This window comes from Eleginops maclovinus, chromosome 12, assembly GCF_036324505.1.
Source record: "Eleginops maclovinus isolate JMC-PN-2008 ecotype Puerto Natales chromosome 12, JC_Emac_rtc_rv5, whole genome shotgun sequence".
NCBI classification, from domain to species: Eukaryota; Metazoa; Chordata; class Actinopteri; order Perciformes; family Eleginopidae; genus Eleginops; species Eleginops maclovinus.
The window spans coordinates 27,923,440-27,945,981 of NC_086360.1; the positions used below are offsets into that span (position 1 = coordinate 27,923,440).

Consider the following 22,542-nt stretch of genomic DNA (forward strand, 5'->3'; position numbering starts at 1 on the left):
CACAGAAAGGCTTTTTTTTCTGAGTGTTTCTCTGAAGCCTCGTCGGCCCTGAACCCCTCCTCGCGGTAATGTCTGAAGACACTGTACAAAAGTGCCTTATTTATGCCTGTAATGTAAGCTGTCTGTTCCGGTGTCGCTCATTCTCCGCGGAGCACGGCGATGCTGGCAGCCGAGTCGGGAGTGAATTTGCTGGGCGACTACCTGGGAAACATCAACAGTCATTAATTATGTAAAACTCTCCTCACAGTGGGAGCTGCACACAACTGCAGCGCCGGCTCCTATTAGACTCAATGTACTCTACAATGAGCCCCCACTGCCTGAGGGCGTGGAGGGATTACCAGCCCACCGCCACGACCCCCCGTAGAAAGACACACACACTTACACACACCAAATGTGACGTGCTATTATGTTCTGTATGCTTGTGTTTAGCTGAGGGGGAGAATAACCAGAGTCTCGATGCTGTCTCTCCTCCCTAGTCACCCCATCATTCACTCCTCTGCTTCGCTTTAGCTCTTTTTTCTCCCTCCTTTGGCAATTGTCGGGCTTCCTCACTACAACAAATGAAATCGGTGGAATCTGACAGGACAAATAATATGCCGTGTTTGTGAGGAACGCCGGGTCATTGTTGATAGTGCTGCCACCAACACTCCTATCGTTACAACACAGAGCCGCTTTTATTCAAGTGCTACCTTGAGATCTTCCTCCGAAATCACTTCCAATGACAACTGCAGATTTATCAAGCAAGTAATGGACCTAATTCCCGCGCCATATGTTTCCGATCCATCTCCAGACGGAGGATTGTTTGGCAGACTTCAAGTTTTACTCCATTCTTTAACTTTGATATCCAGCAGGGGTTGCAAAAATATGTCAAATTGTATAGAAGTCTATGAAAAAATGACCCTACTTTTTTTCCTCGGGAAGATTTTCCTAATTTATTTAATGTCCGAATTGCCCGTCTTCTACAAGGCAGGGTTGTTTAATGCCGGTTCATTTCATAAAATCCAGCAGGGGCGACTCCTGTAGTTGCAAATAGAAGTCTGATTGTATGGAAGTCTATGAGGAATTTACCCTTAACTCACTTAATTTATTAACTCACTTAACATTATCCCAAATATTCTCAAAACAGTATGATGTTCATTCAGTAAATAATCCATCTCCAGAAGCAGGATTGTTTGGCAGACTTCAAGTTTTTCTCCATTCTTTGAATTTTATATCCAGCAAGGGTTGCAAAAAGATGTCAACATGTATAGAAGTCTATGAAAAAAAATGTCCCTACTTCTTTGCCTTTGTACCGATTTTCCTGATGAATTTATGGTCTGAATTTTTTGTCTTCAAAGGCAGGATTGTTTAGCTAACTTCTGTTCTCAGCTCTTTTCCTGGCCAGTTCCATGCCGGTTCTTTTCTAAAATCCAGTAGTGTAGGGGGCCACTCCACAGGTAAAAGGAAGTCATATTGTACAGAAGTCTATGAGACATTTATAACTTTAGTAAACACCGGCCTTTTGAGGTTAAGGTCTCAATCCCTTACAATGTTCAGAGTTTGTTTACCTGAAATGGCCAGCAGGGGGCGACTCAACTAGTTGCAAAAGGAACTCTGATTGTATAGAAGTCTATGAAATGTTGAACCTCATTTTCTAATGAGTTTATGGTGTCAATCACTAGGTTTAAGTCTTCTTTGATAAAAGCATGATGTTCATTTAGTAAATAATGTTCCTATTTATGGTAAAACAAAGCCGCGTATGCTTTAGGGTGGCAGTAACTTTGTGATTGAAGGGCAAAACCGCAGTGTGTTCTGGTCTTAGTTTAAGATTTTGCCTAAAAATGACTTGTTTTGCACTTAGTTGCAACAGAGATGGCGCTCCCCTATCATTACCCCACTGCTACTGACAACAGCAGATTTATCAAGCACATACTGGAGCTAATTCCTGCGCCATGTGTTTCCAATGTATGGCAGACTTCAAATCGTCTGTGTTCGTCAGGTCTTCTTTGCAAAAACCACACAGATTGTATAGAAGTCTAGGAGAAAATAGTCCCTCATTTATAGCCTTCTGATTTTTGATCTCAATCTCTAGTTTAGAGTCCAAGGCTTGTTCATCTGTAATGGCCAGCTAGGGGCGACTAAACTAGCTGAAAAAGGAAGTCTGATTGTATAGAAGTCTATGAGAAATTCACTCTATTTCTTACCATATTTACTACCTAAGTAATTATTATTTTTACACATTTTTGGGGCAACCAGTGCCTTTAATACAGTGCAGTTCAGAAATGGGGAGACAGAGGGGATGACGCGCAGCAAAGGGACTCAGGCCGGATTCGAAACTGGGTCCACCGCATGTATTGGGGATCAAACCACAGTATATGACCGCCAGCTCTCTACCCACTGAGCTATACGACGGCCACCTAAGTCATTTCTTTTTAATACAGTGTGACGTTCATTCTTGAAATCATGGTCCCATTTAGGGTACGATAAAGCTGCATATGGTAATGGCGGGGCTACCTTATGAATCTGCGTGTAACCTTTAGGTAAAAAACAAACAAAGATGGCGCCCTGCACCACTGCTACTGACAACAGCAGATTTATCAAGCAAATAATGGAGCTAATTCCTGCACCATGTGTTTCCAATCTATCAGCGGACGCAGGATTGTTTGGCAGACTTCAAGTCATCTGCGTTCCTCCGCTCTTCTCCTCGTTCATCAGCGCTGCTCCTTTCAGCGGATGCGGCTTTGGCACGATGTTCCTCCTTGCCGAAACAAAGGCGGCGCTGACACCTGTAATTAATTAGGCTATTATGCATTCTGCAATGATAATTGCCTCACTGGAAAGTCACCAGCGTTTCTGAGAGCGAACGAGAGGAGAGGTGGATGGAGAGCGCTATCCATCATAGTGCAGCGCTCTCCCTTTCTCGCTCTCTCTCCCCTCGTGTCATGCTGTCTCACCTTGACTAGTGTAGGCAGGGCTGGAGAAACACTGTCAACATGAGTCTGAGGGTGAGATATGCAGCTGTGCCTCCCCTCTATGCCAGGGTCCGTCCACTCCGGGGCTTTGGCTCACATTGGCACAGTTACCCATGACTCCCCATCTGCTGTTAGCTTTGTTCACCAGGGCAGTACGGCACCGGGATAATGGGGGCACTTTACTTTTATAATTAGCTCTTACCTTCCCTCTCTTCTCTCCTCTTAACACTTCTCCCAGCTCTCAAATGTGGTCCAGGTGCACTCGTTCATTAGGTAAATTATTGTCCCATTTATAGTAAAATAGACAATAAAGCAGCGTAGGCTTTAGGGTGGGGCTACCTTGTGATTCTGCATGTAAGATTCGAGCCGGCTAACAATGACTTGTTTAGAATTTTGTCACAAAAGCACAAATATGTCTTCCTATCACTACACCTCGAATGTCCAGGCCCTACCTTGAGATCTTCCTTTGAAAGCAGCAGATAATGGAGCTAATTCCTGCACCATATGTTTCCAAACCTTCAGCAGAAGCAGGATTGTTTGGCAGGCTTCAAGTCACCTACGTCAGATTGTATAGAAGTCTATGAGAAAATGACCCCTGATGTATAACCTTATAGTGTACAAAGACTTTGTGGTTTCAATCTCTACTTTCTATTTCCCAGCTCTGAAAATGTAGTCCAGGTGCATTCATTGCCACTTTTTCAACAACCCTCCCTCTGTGTTTTTTTTGCACATCAACCGGTGCCTTCATCTTAGCCTCAGCACGCCCCCGCACCCTCCCATCGAGCAGTGATTTATACGTTTTCTGCAGGCACACTTTCCTCAAGGTTTAGGTCATTGCTTGCATCAAACATTTGCACACAAGAAAAAAAAGCAAGCTCAAAGAAAATGACAACTCCTGTCTTTTGAACTACAAAGACGTTCACAAAAGATTTGTTTCTTCCCTGTGTTTTTCCCCACTTTGACTTTGCCGTGACTTTGAGGGCCGCCGAGATTGGTGTGTTTTTTCTGTAAGTTTTGCGGAGGGGGCGGGTAGCAGAGCGCTCTTGCCGCCTGTTGAAGGTGAGGAGGACCCAGAAGGCACCTGCTGCGAGGTGGAGACAGCAGGCCCTTTGATCTGGGTTTAATGTCGTGCCATGTTTTGTCTCTCATGCTGCTCGGTTTGCCACGTCCGTCGGGATTACGTCAGCTCCACCTTGATCTGTGGAAATCTGCTCTCTCCTCCCAGCCCGGGTCATTACTAACACTCTCTCCCGGGGCATTGACCCGAGGTCTCGCTCATTTCTTCTTGTCTCATATTCAAGTGACACGTCATATGTCTCGATGCAGCTTTTCAAGGAGAGGTTTGATGGATTGGCATGAGATGTTGTACAGACATTCATAGTTCTCAGAGAAATAATCAATCATGTTGCTGATTGTTGGACATGTGTAGCATTTAGAGAGATGTATTAGAAGTCGTTAAACACATTCATGTACACCTCAGCATGAATCATTGGGATTTTCATGATTCCCTGAGTTTCAATCTTGCACACTTTGCTCGAAACTCTACTTTTTTCCAATAGTTCTACATATAAACATACCTTCATACATAATATAGATAATACATACACATCTAATTACATACCAATCAGCCAGAGGCTTATTTTGTATCCAGCAGGGGGCGTCGACTCCTCTAGATGTTTGTATAGAAGTCTATGAGAAAAGTACCCTACTTCTTATTTGATTTTATACCTCAGAAAACGTTTTCCTATTTAGTTCATGGTCTCGATCTCTAGATTCAGGCCTTTTTTTCAGCTACAGTTTGTTCGGTACATTTTAGTCAGTTAGTAAAATGGGTAATTTGTGATTGACAGGGCACCGAGGCGATATATTTGTTATTACATACGGGTACATTTTGTCTTGAATCAAAACAAAAAGTGCATTATTTCTAATAGCGACACCTCTGGTTGATTGTATAGAAGTCTATGAGAAAATATGCCCCGTTATTTGATTTACTACTACCTTAGTAAACATTTTCCTGATGAGTTTATGGTCTTATTTCCTAGTTTCAAGTCTTAATAAATAGAGGATAAAACAGCGTCCTCTTTAGAGCTACTACAACCAGGTGTTGTCCGTGTTTTTGTCTTACATCTTCAACCCTTTCACACCCTGTTTTCAGTTCATAAAGTTGGTAGTACGTGTTCACCACCTTGTGTCATTTCTGGTTCCTAGAAACAAAGATGGTTGGGCCTTTAAAACTGAATTGCACGAAGGGGTGACTTCAGGGTCCACCGCTTATAGGCAGTTTTTGCTTTAAGTGCTAATATGCTAAGACGCTTAAATGAATGGAGAAAGGGTAAATATTATACCGGTAAAATGTTAGTATTCCAGCAATTTAACCATGAGTTTGCTATCATTGTGTTAGCTAAAGCTCCAAGTGTCTCCTGCATGGTTACACGGTCACATTATTTTCTGCTAATGCAATTATAGCTTCACAAACAGAATGAAAATCCTTCCTACTTTCTTTTTAGATGGATTTATTCTAGAAACCTCTTTTAAAACCTATATATTGACATTTTCCTGCTTATTTCCCAATCATTTCCTTCTCTACTTCCATTTAAATGCAGCCGAGCGTCCATAAATGGAGCTGCATTACCTCTCTGATTTTGTCCAGCGTGTGTTTACCTCGGCAGTGGATGCCACAAAAAAGAATATCGGTCAGCTCTGGTGGTTTGTTTTGGCTGAGGCGGCAGCACTGCAGTCCGTCGTGACTGACAGGCTCTCCTGATTGGAATTGACGTGGCGACGAGATGTGTGTCAGAGCTGTGACTGCTCATCTCGCCGGGCGTCCAGAGACGAACACCGCCACCGCCATGCTGCTGGAGACGGGTGTCACCATGATTACATCTGCCCTCAAACACAGCCTGTGTGCAGGGCAGGGTGGGGAGGGGAACTTTAAAAATGTAGTCCGTTACAGTAGCTAGTTACACGTCCACAAATGTAATCAGTGACCTCATCTGAGCCTCAAAATATTAGAGTAATGTTACCTGATTACCTAAATATCAAATGCAACGCAAATACATACAAGAGTATCTGTACTTCTACTCTAGTGAAGGATTGTGTACTTTCGCCATCTCTATCTGCAAGCCTTGGCGTGTGTGTGCATGCATGCTAGTTCAAGCCTGTGTGTGTGTGTGTGTGTGTGTGTGTGTGTGTGTGTGGGTGTATCTCTGAGCTTTCACACTGTATTGCAGTAGTGTTTACCTCTGGCCCTCTCCTCCACCCACTCATCAGTCACTCCGCACCAACTCATCTTCTCCTCTGAACCTGCACTCCAAACAAATGCCAGCAGTGACAGATGCAAAAGTGCTGGGTGGCACGCTCGGCTAAAATACGATGTTTTTCCTGCTTCTGAAGGCAGGGTGATGGTTTTGCATTTGAAGTTCACGTATCAAGGAGACTGAAGTGTGGGATTGCAGGTTTCCTCTCTGGGGCTGTTTAAACGGTATTGAAGCGAACATGTCGGTGACTCCGGTGGTTAGTCGGCCATGCAAATGCATCCCTCGATTTTCTTTAAAATTAGATCAGTTTCAAATGCTGACCTTTAAAGGGCTTTTCATAAGGCATTAGCAAACTGGAATAAGCCTCCGAGAGAAGAGACCTATGTCAGGGTCAATGATGCATTCAAGTGCTCCTTGTTAGTTTGATGTTTTAAATGGAATAGCTTTATATTTGAGACATCCTGTAGGCCTTTAGGGAAACTGACTGTCTCTGTCACAGTTTTCTAATGTTAAATAGACAAGTATATAAAGTAGTTAACCAACAAACGTATTCATAGATGAATCGATAAGGGAAATAATGGTCAAATGAAGCTTCAATCTTAATTTTACCTGAAGACAATGCCTGTTACACTGAAGTTTAACTATAGATATTAGGAAATCAAGCCCCTATACGTTCATACTGTATGGTATCTTAATCCTTCATTTTACAAACATTTAAATAAGTATTAAATGCAAGTTAAAAGGTGTGACATTTCTAAAGTTGAAATAGATTTCCACAAGATACTAATGCCGAGATCAAGTTGCAGCAATACTAAAAGTTAGAGATGGATTGAAAAGCAGCTTTTTTGCTTTCTGGGAACTTCCATAGGTTTCTGTGCATGTAAATGGTCTGCAGAGGCTAAAATCCCTCAGTTCCATATGTGACACTCGTGCTCCTATTGGCTAGCGCTCCAACACATACATATATGTACTTGATAAGTTAAGAGGCGGGACATCTATAAGCCGTTGAGAAATCACAACAGAGCCGGCCAGCTAACCAATCACAGCAGCCTGGGCTCTGGTTTCAGACAGAGGGTGAAAAGAGGAGCTGCAGCACAGACAGTATGAGAAACATAAAGAGACACTACATACTGATATACACCTGAACATCAGCAGGAGAGGACTCTTTAAAGTAGAGACTCTACATACTGATATACACCTGAACATCAGCAGGAGAGGACTCTTTAAAGTAGAGACACTACATACTGATATACACCTGAACATCAGCAGGAGAGGACTCTTTAAAGTAGAGACACTACATACTGATATACACCTGAACATCAGCAGGAGAGGACTCTTTAAAGTAGAGACTCTACATACTGATATACACCTGAACATCAGCAGGAGAGGACTCTTTAAAGTAGAGACTCTACATACTGATATACACCTGAACACCAGCAGGAGAGGACTCTTTAAAGTAGAGACTCTACATACTGATATACACCTGAACATCAGCAGGAGAGGACTCTTTAAAGTAGAGACTCTACATACTGATATACACCTGAACATCAGCAGGAGAGGACTCTTTAAAGTAGAGACACTACATACTGATATACACCTGAACATCAGCAGGAGAGGACTCTTTAAAGTAGAGACTCTACATACTGATATACACCTGAACATCAGCAGGAGAGGACTCTTTAAAGTAGAGACACTACATACTGATATACACCTGAACACCAGCAGGAGAGGACTCTTTAAAGTAGAGACACTACATACTGATATACACCTGAACACCAGCAGGAGAGGACTCTTTAAAGTAGAGACACTACATACTGATACACACCTGAACATCAGCAGGAGAGGACTCTTTAAAGTAGAGACACTACATACTGATATACACCTGAACATAAGCAGGAGAGGACTCTTTAAAGTAGAGACGGTACATACTGATATACACCTGAACATCAGCAGGAGAGGACTCTTTAAAGTAGAGACACTACATACTGATATACACCTGAACATCAGCAGGAGAGGACTCTTTAAAGTAGAGACTCTACATACTGATATACACCTGAACATCAGCAGGAGAGGACTCTTTAAAGGAGAGACACTACATACTGATATACACCTGAACATCAGCAGGAGAGGACTCTTTAAAGTAGTGACTCTACATACTGATACACACCTGAACATCAGCAGGAGAGTACTCTTTAAAGTAGAGACACTACATACTGATATACACCTGAACATCAGCAGGAGAGGACTCTTTAAAGTATGATATGAACTCTTTAACTTCAAACTATTTAATGGAAAATTGATTTATTGAAATATGACCCTCAGCTTTAGTTTCCTGTGCAATTTAACACATCATATAATAGAGCCTCGGTGATATTCCCCCCCGTTTCCTCGACACTTTTACACACAGCCAGGAGTGTTTTTTGCCAGGAATCCAGTGGATTCTTCTGCAAGGTGTTGTGACAAGTGTTGCCTCGGTGGTGGAGGGCTTCCCACTGTTTTGTTCTAATAAGCATGGAGCGGGACCAGGGTTGTTTTGACATCCTGTCAGCCTGTGGGCCGGACCGCCGCTCACTGAGCAGCGCAGTAGGATGGACTCCCTATGATTGTGCAATGACCTTTGCATCATGGGAAAGATGACAGGTAATTTAGAGGCCTCAGGGACCCAAACACTTTCTGTCCCCAAACCACCCACAGCACCAACCACATTCTCCCTGAGACACTATGTCACACACACACACACACACACACACACACACACACACACACACACACACACACACACACACACACACACACACACACACACACACACACACACACACACACAAACACACACATGCATAAAAATACTGAGGAATCAATCACATGCGCCAAGAATTCACACTTAGGTCACGTTCACTCTGGCAGTCCAGCCATGATGTGTTCAGGGACATTTCCTCATTGGATATTTAGATTTTAGCAGGGATCTATCTTCAGGGAAATCCGTGCCACCCATTTATATTTAATAGCAAGCCCACATTTTATGTCAATACTTTGCTGTAACAATGTTAGTTTCCACTTGTGTGGGACGAATAAAGGAATTCTGATCCTGAAATAAAGCCTCTTTCACGCATAGGTGCCTAGAAATGTGTAAATGTACTATGCTGGATTATATCGGGTAAGGTGCAGCAGGTGGCAGTAATGCAACATTTATGGATATATAAAACTCAACAGAAGAAGAAGACAAGGAAAGGCTGTACATGTCCACAGCAGAAAACATCCCTTATTTCTTTAAAGAGTCCTCTCCTGCTGATGTTCAGGTGTATATCAGTATGTAGTGTCTCTACTTTAAAGAGTCCTCTCCTGCTGATGTTCAGGTGTATATCAGTATGTAGTGTCTCTACTTTAAAGAGTCCTCTCCTGCTGATGTTCAGGTGTATATCAGTATGTAGTGTCTCTACTTTAAAGAGTCCTCTCCTGCTGATGTTCAGGTGTATATCAGTATGTAGAGTCTCTACTTTAAAGAGTCCTCTCCTGCTGATGTTCAGGTGTATATCAGTATGTAGTGTCTCTACTTTAAAGAGTCCTCTCCTGCTGATGTTCAGGTGTATATCAGTATGTAGAGTCTCTACTTTAAAGAGTCCTCTCCTGCTGATGTTCAGGTGTGTATCAGTATGTAGTGTCTCTACTTTAAAGAGTCCTCTCCTGCTGATGTTCAGGTGTATATCAGTATGTAGGGTCTCTACTTTAAAGAGTCCTCTCCTGCTGATGTTCAGGTGTGTATCAGTATGTAGTGTCTCTACTTTAAAGAGTCCTCTCCTGCTGATGTTCAGGTGTATATCAGTATGTAGTGTCTCTACTTTAAAGAGTCCTCTCCTGCTGATGTTCAGGTGTATATCAGTATGTAGTATCTCTACTTTAAAGAGTCCTCTCCTGCTGATGTTCAGGTGTATATCAGTATTTAGGGTCTCTACTTTAAAGAGTCCTCTCCTGCTGATGTTCAGGTGTATATCAGTATGTAGTGTCTCTACTTTAAAGAGTCCTCTCCTGCTGATGTTCAGGTGTATATCAGTATGTAGTGTCTCTACTTTAAAGAGTACTCTCCTGCTGATGTTCAGGTGTATATTAGTATGTAGTGTCTCTACTTTAAAGAGTCCTATCCTGCTGATGTTCAGGTGTATATCAGTATGTAGCGTCTCTACTTTAAAGAGTCCTCTCCTGCTGATGTTCAGGTGTATATCAGTATGTAGTCTCTCTACTTTAAAGAGTCCGTCTCTGTTGTGGTTGAGTGACAGCTTGGAGATGTCCCGCTCCTTAGCCTATCACGTATGAGTGTTCCGTAGTGATGTCATTACGTTCAGGAAGTAAACAAAGACGTCTAATGGAGGTGTTTCAGGCATGGAGGGAACACAGGGATTTTAGCCTTTGCAGACCATTGACATGCACTAAAACCTATTTAAAACACTACATCAAAGGGAAAACCCCTTAACCCAAATTAAGGCCCCTTTGATAGTTTTGTTGCTTCTGTTTTAACGAGTATCTTCATGCTGTAATAATGTCATTTTAAAAAGGAATTTGATTTATGCTCACCACTACTTTACCAGCTAACAGTGTGAAAGAGGCACACACACACCCTTCATCGTCACACACTCTAATCACCTGCATCATCACAACGCTTCCCCAAAACAACCAAATCACAGAGGGGGGGCAGCCTGGGGGTGAAGCGATGATTTAGAGTGATAATTGCATAATCACCAGTTGTGATAATTGTAATTGATGACTGCATAATTGCTAATTGCGCTCTTTATGGGAACCCCTTTTTTCCGTTGTGTGTCTCTGCACTCTCTCACTCTACTTCAGCTTATCTCCGCCTTCCTTTTATCGCTCCTCTTCCTCCACACATGTACACACACACACACACACACACACACACACACACACACACACACACACACACACACACACACACACACACACACACACTGAGGGTACTGTAAGTATTCTCCCAGGCTTATCAGTAAGTATTTCCCAGCAGCCTGTGTGTGAAGAGTTATGGAGGAGCACTAACAGGTTTCTTTGTCCCCCCCCCCCCACTCTCTCTCTCTCTCACTCGCCCCGGGCTTTACTCGTCCTGCTTGTAAAATCAACCTGTGGCCAAACACACTCCCTCCGTTTCCTTTACCACACAAACAAAGAGTGTGAAGACAGACCTGGATTCTGAGGATATGGGATGTTGTATTTCCTGAAGCTGTTCCCTTTTGTTGGGTACTTTTCTTATTTTAGAGGTACTTTTCTTATTTTAGAGGTACTTTTCTTATTTTAGAGGTTCTTTTCTTGAGTATTTCCATTTGAAGCCACTTTACGCTCTGTCTACTCCACAGTTGACATGCAGATATTGTACTTCTACTGCACTAAATTCATTTGACAGCTTTAGTTACTTAGCAAAAACCTTTATTTTTGAGGTACTTTTCCTGAGTATTTCCATTTCAAGCCACTTAGACTTAATTTTAAAATACAGTAAAATATAAATCAGCTTATAATTGACTTTGTTTAATATACAATACGTTACCCAGCAGTATTTAAATGAAATACTAAGCTAGATATTCATCTGGTTTTGTGATTCCTGAGTACTTTTTATTAAGTACTTTTTAAAGTCAATGTGTACTTTTACTTCAATGAAAATGTTAATGCAGTACTTGTACAGCAACAGATGAATTTTACTCCTTGGTATTTCTACTTATTATTACCTAAATACAAAATCTGAGTACTTCTTCCACCACTGGTTGCGGTTTACTTACTTTCAAGACTAGAATGTAGTGGAGAGGAAATATTAAGGAGCATTTAAATAGAAATACTCAAGTAAAGTACAAGTAACACAACATGTTACTTACAGTACTTGAGTAAAAGTTACTTTCCAGCACAGTTTTCGATCAAAGGTGGAAGAAGTACGTAGGCTCTTTAACTCCGTAAAAGTAGAAATACTGTGGTCGTAAAATACTCTTTTAATTAAGTATAGTAAAAGTATTATCAGCTGAATGGACTTAAAGTATTGAAGCTTAAACACTGAACAAACTGAAAGGTTGACTTTAATTAAGTGTATTAAGTCAACAGATTTCACACAACTGTATTAGGTTAGTTGAAAGCAACAACATGAAGTTGAACCAAATATTTAAACGTAATATTGTTGCTTTCAACTAACCTAATACAGTTATGTGAAATCTGTTGACTTAATACACTTAATTAAAGTCAACCTTTCAGTTATTTAGTGTAGTACGTAGTGTGCAGAATGGCTCTGTTCACAGTTTCATAATAAAATATATATATCAGGAGGAAATTTCAATACCTGGTAGATAAAAATACAAATACCTGGTAGATAAAAATACAAATACCTGGTAGATAAAAATACAAATACCTGGTAGATAAGTTTAATATTACTAAGAATATCTTGTGTTTTTATATAAAGGTAGTGTTAAATAAATGTAATGGAATACAAAGTGTATTATTCTTCTCTATAGTGTAGTGAAGTAGAAGCATGAAGTAGTATTCAATGGAAATACACAAGGGAAGTACAAGTACCTCAAAATGATACTATTCAGTACTTGAGTAGATGTACTTTCCCCTGCTGTGTGTGTGTGTGTGTGTGTGTGTGTGTGTGTGTGTGTGTGTGTGTGTGTGTGTGTGTGTGTGTGTGTGTGTGTGTGTGTGTGTGTGTGTGTGTGTGTGTGTGTGTGTGTGTGTGTGTGTCTGTGTGTGTGAGACCCTGAAAGAGATTAGCACGAAGATGAAGATGACTCCCTGATCAGCCCATATTATGCACGACACCTCAGCTGCTTTGATGATAGCAAAGGCTGTGTGTGTGTGTGTGTGTGTGTGTGTGTGTGTGTGTGTGTGTGTGTGTGTGTGTGTGTGTGTGTGTGTGTGTGTGTGTGTGTGTGTGTGTGTGTGTGTGTGTGTGTGTGTGTGTGTAGCATGGCGGGCGTCAGGCAGGCGTGTGATTGATGTGTGTGCTGGTGTCTGTAGGCAGGTTAATGGTGTGATTGTGGAGGTAATCTCCGTGTTCTCTCGTTAAAGGATGATGGAGGACCAGGAGACCCTCACTGTCTCCGCTGCTTCACAGGGTCTCTGTACACGCTGCACACTCATCTCATGTTTATATATAAGTGCTTCAGAGGAAGTAAAGCAGCGGTGGGTTCAGGGAGGCGGGGTTGCACAAAAGACCTGAAGTTTACCCCTCAAAGATAACTCTTTCTTTACATGTCTCTTCTTGTATGGACTCTGTAGATACAGCTGAACTGTGCGGTGGCCGACAGGTGCAAACACTCTACAGCTTCAGAAACGATGCAGATACAGAAACACAGATGCTCCAAAACTCATGCAGAAACATCTGCAGCAGCTCTTCAACAACTGCAGCATCTAGAAACATCTTCAGCAGCTTGAGGAAACATGAGCAGCGTTTACTAAAAGGAGACCAGGGGACACTAAAGAGACACTCTCTCTTTAGTGTCCCCTGGTCTCCAGCTGTGTGCGTCTCTCTTTAGTGTCCCCTGGTCTCCAGCTGTGTGCGTCTCTCTTTAGTGTCCCCTGGTCTCCAGGTGTGTGCGTCTCTCTTTAGTGTCCCCTGGTCTCCAGCTGTGTGCGTCTCTCGTTAGTGTCCCCTGGTCTCCGTTGTGTTTGGAGCTTCTTGCAGCGTTTGGTTTCTGCAGCTTTTAGTAAACGCTGCTCATGTTTCCTCAATGCTGCAGGTGTTGAAGAGCTGCTGGAGATGTTCTTCAGGTGTTTCTATATCTGCATCCTTTCTGAAGCTGCAGCACGTTCCTCCTGATCGAAACATTTTGGGCTGTGGGGATTTTAGCCTTTGTGGACCATTTACATGCACAGAAACGTAAAAGCTTACTGTAGTATAAGTACTTTTACAGGATCTGTGTACTTCCTCCACCTTTTGTCGTGACACTCAATTACTCCTAGTTAAAAACAAAGCACACACATAGAAACAGTGTCGTCGTTGCCGCCGTGCTTCACACATTTTCACAGTTGGTGCCGCTACATGCCAACGCTAACATCACGTCCTGCACGGAGAGAGGAGGTTCAATTGGGGGGGTTAAACTTGGGGTAACGCTGAGTGAAACAACAGCACAGTGTAACAGGCAGAGGCTGAGAGCTGCACACTATTGCATCTGTATCGATCGGGGCTCCAGCCTTTTCCATTTTCCATGAACTCCTCTGAGCGGCTGCGAGTGGGAGTGATGGGGGGATTTGCTTGATCTTTATGATATTTCTTTAAACATGATGCTGTCGTTATGCCTCCCAGGGGAAAGACGCCAGCCATTTCCAGTAAATCAAAGGCTCTCAGGTCCCTTTGCTGTTTCCCACACACCTTATTTATAACCCGGCTAAACAGCCCCAACACACCACCACCATCACTCTCATAATGTCTGTGCAAAGTGAAAGTTTTTCAAGTGGAGTCAAACAAATGATGAGCGGTCTGCTGCAGCCTAATTGGCCATTTTGGACTTAGTTGTCTAAGATTTCTTCAGTTGATTTATCATTTTAAGTGTTTTTGTTCAGGCTGAAATACTTTTTCCCCAAGATAAAACAAGATTTAGAATTGCTTTCATATGATTCCATGTGGAAGCACTCCGTTTTTACAGATGTGCAATTAAATCGACTAATAAATAGGGCGACGTCGAGTGGCCTACAAAAAATATACAAACATAAAGGAGTAATAAACAACAATAATAATGGTGACGAACCAAAGCTGACTTATACTGCCGTCTTTAACTGATTATTTTGCATAATTCTTATTAAATGTAGAAACAAAAAAGGACTGAAAGAATCAACATGAAAGCTAAAGGCGGCTAATGTTGGGCTATAAAGGAACTACAGCACGGTCACATGACTTCACGTCACCACTGCTAAGCTAAAGGAGGCTAATGTTGGGCTATAAAGGAACTACAGCACGGTCACATGACTTCAGATCACCACCGCTAAGCTAAAGGCGGCTAATGTTGGGGTATAAAGGAACTACAGCACGGTCACATGACTTCAGGTCACCACCGCTAAGCTAAAGGAGGCTAATGTTGGGCTATAAAGGAACTACAGCACGGTCACATGACTTCAGGTCACCACCGCTAAGCTAAGGGCGGCTAATGTTCGGCGTGATGGCGTTAAGTCGTCTCTTTCAGACACTCTTCTTCTTAAAATCTCTTCAGCTTGTGCCAGCTACCAGGGAACAGGAAGTGCTGACTCATTTAAGGGTTTAAGGATTCCTGCAGCTCTCTATTAAAAGCTAATGTAAGTTTTTTTTTTGCTGTTCTACTTGTATCTTCATGGCTGATTGCCCTCATTGTAAGTCTCTTTGGATAAAAGCTGAATGTAATGTAGGACATAGAGGCAGCTCGTCCTCTGACTCACTCTCAGGCCCGAGGTGTTAGCATTAGCCCAGCGCAGAGTAACCCACATACCCACTGGTGCAGGTGCCTCTCCATGGGGCCAGGTGGCGGCTAATTCACTCTCTCTGTCCCTCCTAATGAATCGTTAATTGGTTTGCCTCCCCCGCTGAGCGCGGGATAGCAGGTTGCTGCTGCTGATGGAGGCCGCTGTCAGTGGTGAGCCTACGCCTGCACGCCTTCACACCCAGACAAATGTCAGTGAGCAACATGCAGCAGATAAACAGAGGAGGTTGGAATAGTTTTAAGCGTGTTTTTGTTGTTAAAGCTTAGATAGAAACAAAGAATTCGGATTGGATTGTGCGTTTTTATTTTTTGTTCAAACAGCTCTGGAGTTGTTTTGATTGAATGGAATTGAATTTTATATTCATTTATTTAAATAAGAAAAATGCAAATCTTTTTTGGTTTATTAAAAATGATTTTATTTTACATTATTTTATATAATTACATTTTGTTTAAGATTATTTTATTTATTTGTATTGATCTTTTTTTGGTTCAGCCACATTTATTTTATTGGTTTCATTTTAGTTTATTTCTGACATTTAAAAAAACTAGTTTTGCTCTAATCTGGTACAACTTCTTGAAACAGTCAGGAAGGATCTTCTTTCTTTACACATTAATACATGTGCAGTTTTAGAATCTACAAAGGTGTGTGTGTGTGTGTGTGTGTGTGTGTAAATAATATGTTTGTTGGTTGATTATAAACAGCTTCTGTAGCCCTTTGTCTGATAACAATCCATGAATAAAATCAACAAGTTAATCAATATTTGCATAAATTATATGAATCACACGGTATTCCTCTGTTATAAATACTGAAGCTACAACAGTCTCAGGTACTGGAGTTATTGGAGTCTGCAGCACGATGACCTTTGCTCTCATTGCTATCGATTCATCTTTGGCAATTTAATATTTCCAAGGTTTCCTGCTCTGTGTAAAAGTCAGTGTAATTCCTGAGATGTAAATATGTTGTGCTCGGCGAGTGAAACACATGGGCGGTTACCTCTCTCCGTGTTTACCTTAATGGCTTCATCTTCTTCTTCTCCTCCGCGCTGCAGGTGGTTGCTCTGAACAAGCGCAGCAAGGAGGCCGAGTCGGCATTCCTGGGAATCTACAAACAGCTTATCGAGGCCCCGGGTGAGTCCCCCCACTAACACACAACATGTGTGTATGTGCACGAACAACAGTAGCACACACACACACTGACACACACATCAGCTCTACAATCTCCTTTCACCCCTCTGTGTCTTCGGTTGTACTAAATTCAGACCAAATGTTTGTATCTTGCTGCTTATTTGGGCGACTTTCCAGTAATTCAATGCATTTTAAGTCACTTTATTTACATTTTTCTGGAGTTGATCATAAGACTCCTCAGTGCTCCTCTCTCAAACAGCTCTGTTGATGGCCATAGCCCTTGCTCTAAAACATATATTTAAAGACTGTAAGTCACATAAAGAAGATAAGAAAAGCTAGAGAAGTCAAAACGAACATTGGATTTCTCCTTTTGACACAAAATAAAAATAAAACAGAAAAGTTTTGTTTCAAGAAAGTTATGATTATAATTATTATTATTATTATTATTATTATTATTATTATTATTATTATTATTATTATTATTATTAATAATAAAAAGAACCTTTTTTTAAATAAAAATGTTTGTAAGTAAAAATTGGATTCCAAAACATTTGGTCCAAAAAAATTAAAGTGCAAAACTAAGATATAAAATATAATATAAATAATAAATATATATTATAAATGAAACATAAACTAAATAAATATTATTGTATTGTTTTTATAAATAAAGCATTAAAATAGTTTTTGTGGTTTCTCCTTTTTAGAAATAAAATATATAAATGTATTCAAACATAGAAGAGGCAAAATGTGCGCACCGTACTACATATTGCAGAATCAGAATAATTTGACGTATATCCGAAGTACGGTGCAGAATAACCGAGTATGCACACGTTTTAATATCAGAGGAGTACCCATGTGAAAACAAGTATATTCGTGACCATATGAAATAAAGAGGGAGTTCCACAGGGTATTATATGAATCAAATCTGTAATGCTCCCTCATCAAACCTCCACCTCCCCCTCTGGACTCCCCTATACACACAGTGACATCTATATATATGAACAACACAAACTTTGAGAAAGTGCGCGCCCGTTCCCCGCGGCTCTTATCTATTTTTCAAAGTCTGCGCTCTCAGACTGGTTTCCAAAACTCTGCATGAGGCCACTTCAAAACGCTGCGCTGCTGCTGGAGTGAAGCCGGGCCGCGGAGCAACACATCCTGCAGGAGCCATCGCTACTGCCGCTGATTGTGGAGGGCCAATTAAAATCCCACTGAAGTCTGCCGCACAGGGCCTGATGAGGCCAACGAGGGAGGGAAAGTGGGGAGAGAAAGAGGGGTGAGGAGGACGGGGGAGTCGGAGAAGGTTGTGTGTTGCAGAATCAGAATTCCTTTATTTGTATATCCGAAGTACGGTGCAGAATAACCGAGTATGCACACGTTATTAATATCAGAGGAGTACGCCATGGTGAAAATAAGTAGTAGTATTCGTGACCATATAGAAATAAAGAGGGAGTTCCACAAGGGTTTATTTCCCGTGCCGTGCCGTGCGTTGCTCTTTGTTGCAGGAGACGGCGAACCAATCTCGCAGCAGATCAGAGGAACACTTGTGGCAGCTGCAGAGAAACGCTGTTTACAGATTCAATGAATACAAGATAAAAGTCTGCGTCAGAAAAAATAGCGAGTGACTTTTAAAGGTCTCCATTTTTCCTTGAAGTCGCCTGCTTGATATTGCACCAGCACACACACACTTATACACACACACGGAGTTATTTCCTTGATAAGAAATACCGTGACTTTGAAGATGCATTCAGTTTGATTTTCTGACCTATAGCTCTTATATAGACGCCTCAATTCAAGCCCAGGGGCGTATGTGCTGGATGTGTTCTGGAACAACGTGGAGAATAGTCAGTGAGGAGGTGTTGTACTCCAGAACAAAGACTGTAAAATGAAAAGAAAGGACACTGTCAGGCTAAATGGACGCTATGTGAGGGTAGAAAACACCACAGCGATGCAGCGTTGGCCATTTCTGTCTCATTAGTGTATTTATTACATCAGGGGACCGTGGTTGACATTACCTTTGCAAAGAGAGTCTGTTTCTGTCCTAAAAAACTCAACAAAGCTGGATAAACTGTGTATCCTGAAGAAAAACAGGGACACAGGGATTTTAGCCTTTGCAGACCATTTACATGCACTAAAGACTACAAGAACTACCGTTTAGAGGAAGGTACTTTTTACAGCCACTATCTTCAGGTCAAACTATAAAGCTTAGAGCTGCTGTTTACAACTATTTTCCTTATTGACTCAACTATAAACATGTTTGTTGATTAACCGGTAATATATTTGTCTATATTTTGCCATTGACATGCACTGAAACCTAATAATAAGGACTCTTTTAAAGAAATAGTACTGCAAAAAAAGTTTATCTACGCTTTGCTGAGGTGGATCTACAGCATGAAAACTATCTTTGACTGATCCCAAAATTATGCCAAATATACCTCCCCCCCACACACACACACACACACACACACACACACACACACACACACACACACACACACACACACACACACACACACACACACACACACACACACACACACACACACACACACTTCTCTGTCTGCAGCCAAACAGAGAGAGTATATCTGTGTCCAAGCATATCTACCATCTGTGTGTGTGTGTGTGTGTGGTGTGTGTGTGTGTGTGTGTGTGTGTGTGTGTGTGTGTGTGTGTGTGTGTGTGGGTGTGTGGGGGGGGGGTCTACAGTATTCTGTTTGTCACTGCACTTCTTGCTGCTGGTGTCCAAGGTCACATCTCTCTCTCTCTCTCTCTCTCTCTCTCTCTCTCTCTCTCTCTCTCTCTCTCTCTCTCTCTCTCTCTCTCTCCCCCCCATCTTTTCTACAATGGATGACTGCAGGTCCAGCGGAGGACAGTCATTTGGCTGCAGCCCCACTTCATTTCTCTCTACCCCCACCAGCTCAAACACAACACCCCCCCCCACCCACCCAAACGCCACAGCTCATGTATTTTTAATGTTTTGACAGATGCAATTATTCTTTACACGCCGCGCTCGTTAATCTTAATGCAGTTATTACTATTCATTGCAAGGAGGTTTTTTCTTTCTATTATTTCATTGGAAAGTGCGTCTGTCCTCGCGGTGTGTGTGTGTGTGTGTGTGTGTGTGTGTGTGTGTGTGTGTGTGAGAGGTCCAATCAGAGGAGAGGGGAACGGTTAATGCATGCAAGACGTATGCAATATGTGACCTGTGGCGGTTAACCCCACGCTCACATTCACACTATGGAATACAAAACACTGAAAGTCTGATCTGAGTATCGAAATATTACAGATGTTGAATTACCTCAATATCAAAATACATACCCTTGAGATGTTTTATACTTAAGTTCATTATGTAAGACTACAGAACCATGTGACCTTAGAAAAGAAAGGTCTTTAGGAACAGAATTTTATTCAATATTAGGAAAAGCTTTTCTTTCATAAAGAGTATTCAGGCAGTAACCTAACACTGAAACACAGGAGCACATAGTACAGGTTAAAAAAGCAGAAATAACATCTGAGCTTCAATACATGTATTTAAAGAGGCCCTATTCTGCTTTTGGGGGGTTTTCCCTTTCCTGTAGTGTGTCATACAGGTTTTAGTTCATGTAAATGGTCTTCAAAGGCTAAAATCCCTGTGTTCCCTCTTTCTCTCCGAACCCTTGCCTAAAACTGCTCCATTAGACTCCTTTGTTTACTTCGTAGTAATAGTAGTGACATCACTATGCAACACTCGTGCTTTTATTGGCTTGTGCTCCAACACATTGTACGTGATAGGCTAAGGGGGCGGGACATCTCTAAGCGGTTGACCAATGAGAACATTAAAGCATTGAAACAGTTCACAGTAGAGACGCTACATACTGATATACACCTGAACATCAGCAGGAGAGGACTCTTTAAAGTAGAGACGCTACATACTGATATACACCTGAACATCAGCAGGAGAGGACTCTTTAAAGTAGAGACTCTACATACTGATATACACCTGAACATCAGCAGGAGAGGACTCTTTAAAGTAGAGACACTACATACTGATATACACCTGAACATCATCAGGAGAGGACTCTTTAAAGTAGAGACACTACATACTGATATACACCTGAACATCATCAGGAGAGGACTCTTTAAAGTAGAGACACTACATACTGATATACACCTGAACATCAGCAGGAGAGGACTCTTTAAAGTAGAGACACTACATACTGATATACACCTGAACATCAGCAGGAGAGGACTCTTTAAAGTAGAGACACTTCATACTGATATACACCTGAACATCAGCAGGAGAGGACTCTTTAAAGTAGAGACACTACATACTGATATACACCTGAACATCAGCAGGAGAGGACTCTTTAAAGTAGAGACACTACATACTGATATACACCTGAACATCAGCAGGAGAGGACTCTTTAAAGTAGAGACTCTACATACTGATATACACCTGAACATCAGCAGGAGAGGACTCTTTAAAGTAGAGACTCTACATACTGATATACACCTGAACATCAGCAGGAGAGGACTCTTTAAAGTAGAGACACTACATACTGATATACACCTGAACATCAGCAGGAGAGGACTCTTTAAAGTACGGTTTTGAATGCTGGACTTGACTTGACTTTTATCTATCTAAAGAATCCTTTAGAGGTGTAGGGTAATCTGATTACCTGTTAGTGAAATACAGTTACCTTGTTATTAATATCCCGGTCCTCCCGTTAACCCCCCCCCCCCCTGCAGGATGCTGTTGCCTCAGTAAACGGGAGCAGGAATAACTTCCTGATGATTGAAGTGATTTCTTGCCTTTCATGCGGCCCCGCGCGCGAGATGTCAATCCAGCGGAGTGTTTCATTAGCGCTCTCTGTTTTGATTTGCCGCTGACACCTCCCCACGCTGAGCCCTGTGACTCCCACCCAAGTTTTAAAAGAGGGCCTGTTCGCAGAGCTTCCCTAACAATGTTTATATCACCTCCGCTCGGTTTTGATCAGCGACACAAACACAACTGCATCACCGAGGAGCGTCTCCGGCCCAGAATGCACTGGTTCACCGCCCTCTCTCTCTGCAGGAGTGTGTGTTTGAACGTTTGTCGCCACCTCTGTCGCCAGGGGCGTCGCCCTGAGTCTGACGCTCCAGGTGTTTGCTCTTCCTCACACACACTCTTCCTCACACACACTCTTCCCTCAGGATCCTCCTCGCTCGCTCTCTCCTTCTGAACGCTGCACCTTTTATCTGAGAGTGTGTGAAGATCCACATCTGAATACACCCCTCTAAGTGTGTCTGTGTGTGTGTGTGTGTGTGTGTGTGTGTCGCTGAGTGTGTGTGTGTCAGGGCCTAAGGCATGTCTGAGGTGTGTGTGTGTGTGTGTGTGTGTGTGTGTGTGTGTGTGTGTGTGTGTGTGTGTGTGTGTGTGTGTGTGTGTGTGTGTGTGTGTGTGTGTGTGTAAAGTTGTGGCAACAGTGCTTGCTAGTGGTGACCGGCGGTACTGTGGAGCACAAGCAGAGGAGGAAGAAGTACTCAGACATGAGTACAAGTAGCAGTACTACATACACAGATACTCTATGTCTGAGTGTATCTGTCATGTATGTTGTATGTAGAAATGTAAAAGCTCCTAAATAAATGTAGAGGAATCAAAAGTAAAACTACTCTGGCTTGGATCCAGGGTGGTAGAATAGTAAAGGGACGTTAAAGTACTTCAAAATTGGATGAAAGTATTGTGAGCAAATGTGTTGAGTTACTCTCCAAAATATCCAATACTACACTTTAAAAAGTCCTGCCTCCAAACTCATGCTA

General features: G+C 42.1%; 1 protein-coding gene across 1 annotated transcript in view; it reads left to right on the forward strand.

The window, feature by feature from the left end:
• cux2b (cut-like homeobox 2b) overlaps window positions 1–22,542 on the forward strand; it is a 154,157-nt gene that overhangs the window by 105,268 nt on the left and 26,347 nt on the right. The window contains exon 6 of the mRNA XM_063897575.1: window positions 16,689–16,767. Within this exon, the coding sequence (XP_063753645.1) occupies window positions 16,689–16,767 (79 nt within the window). The remainder of the gene's footprint in view (window positions 1–16,688; window positions 16,768–22,542) is intronic.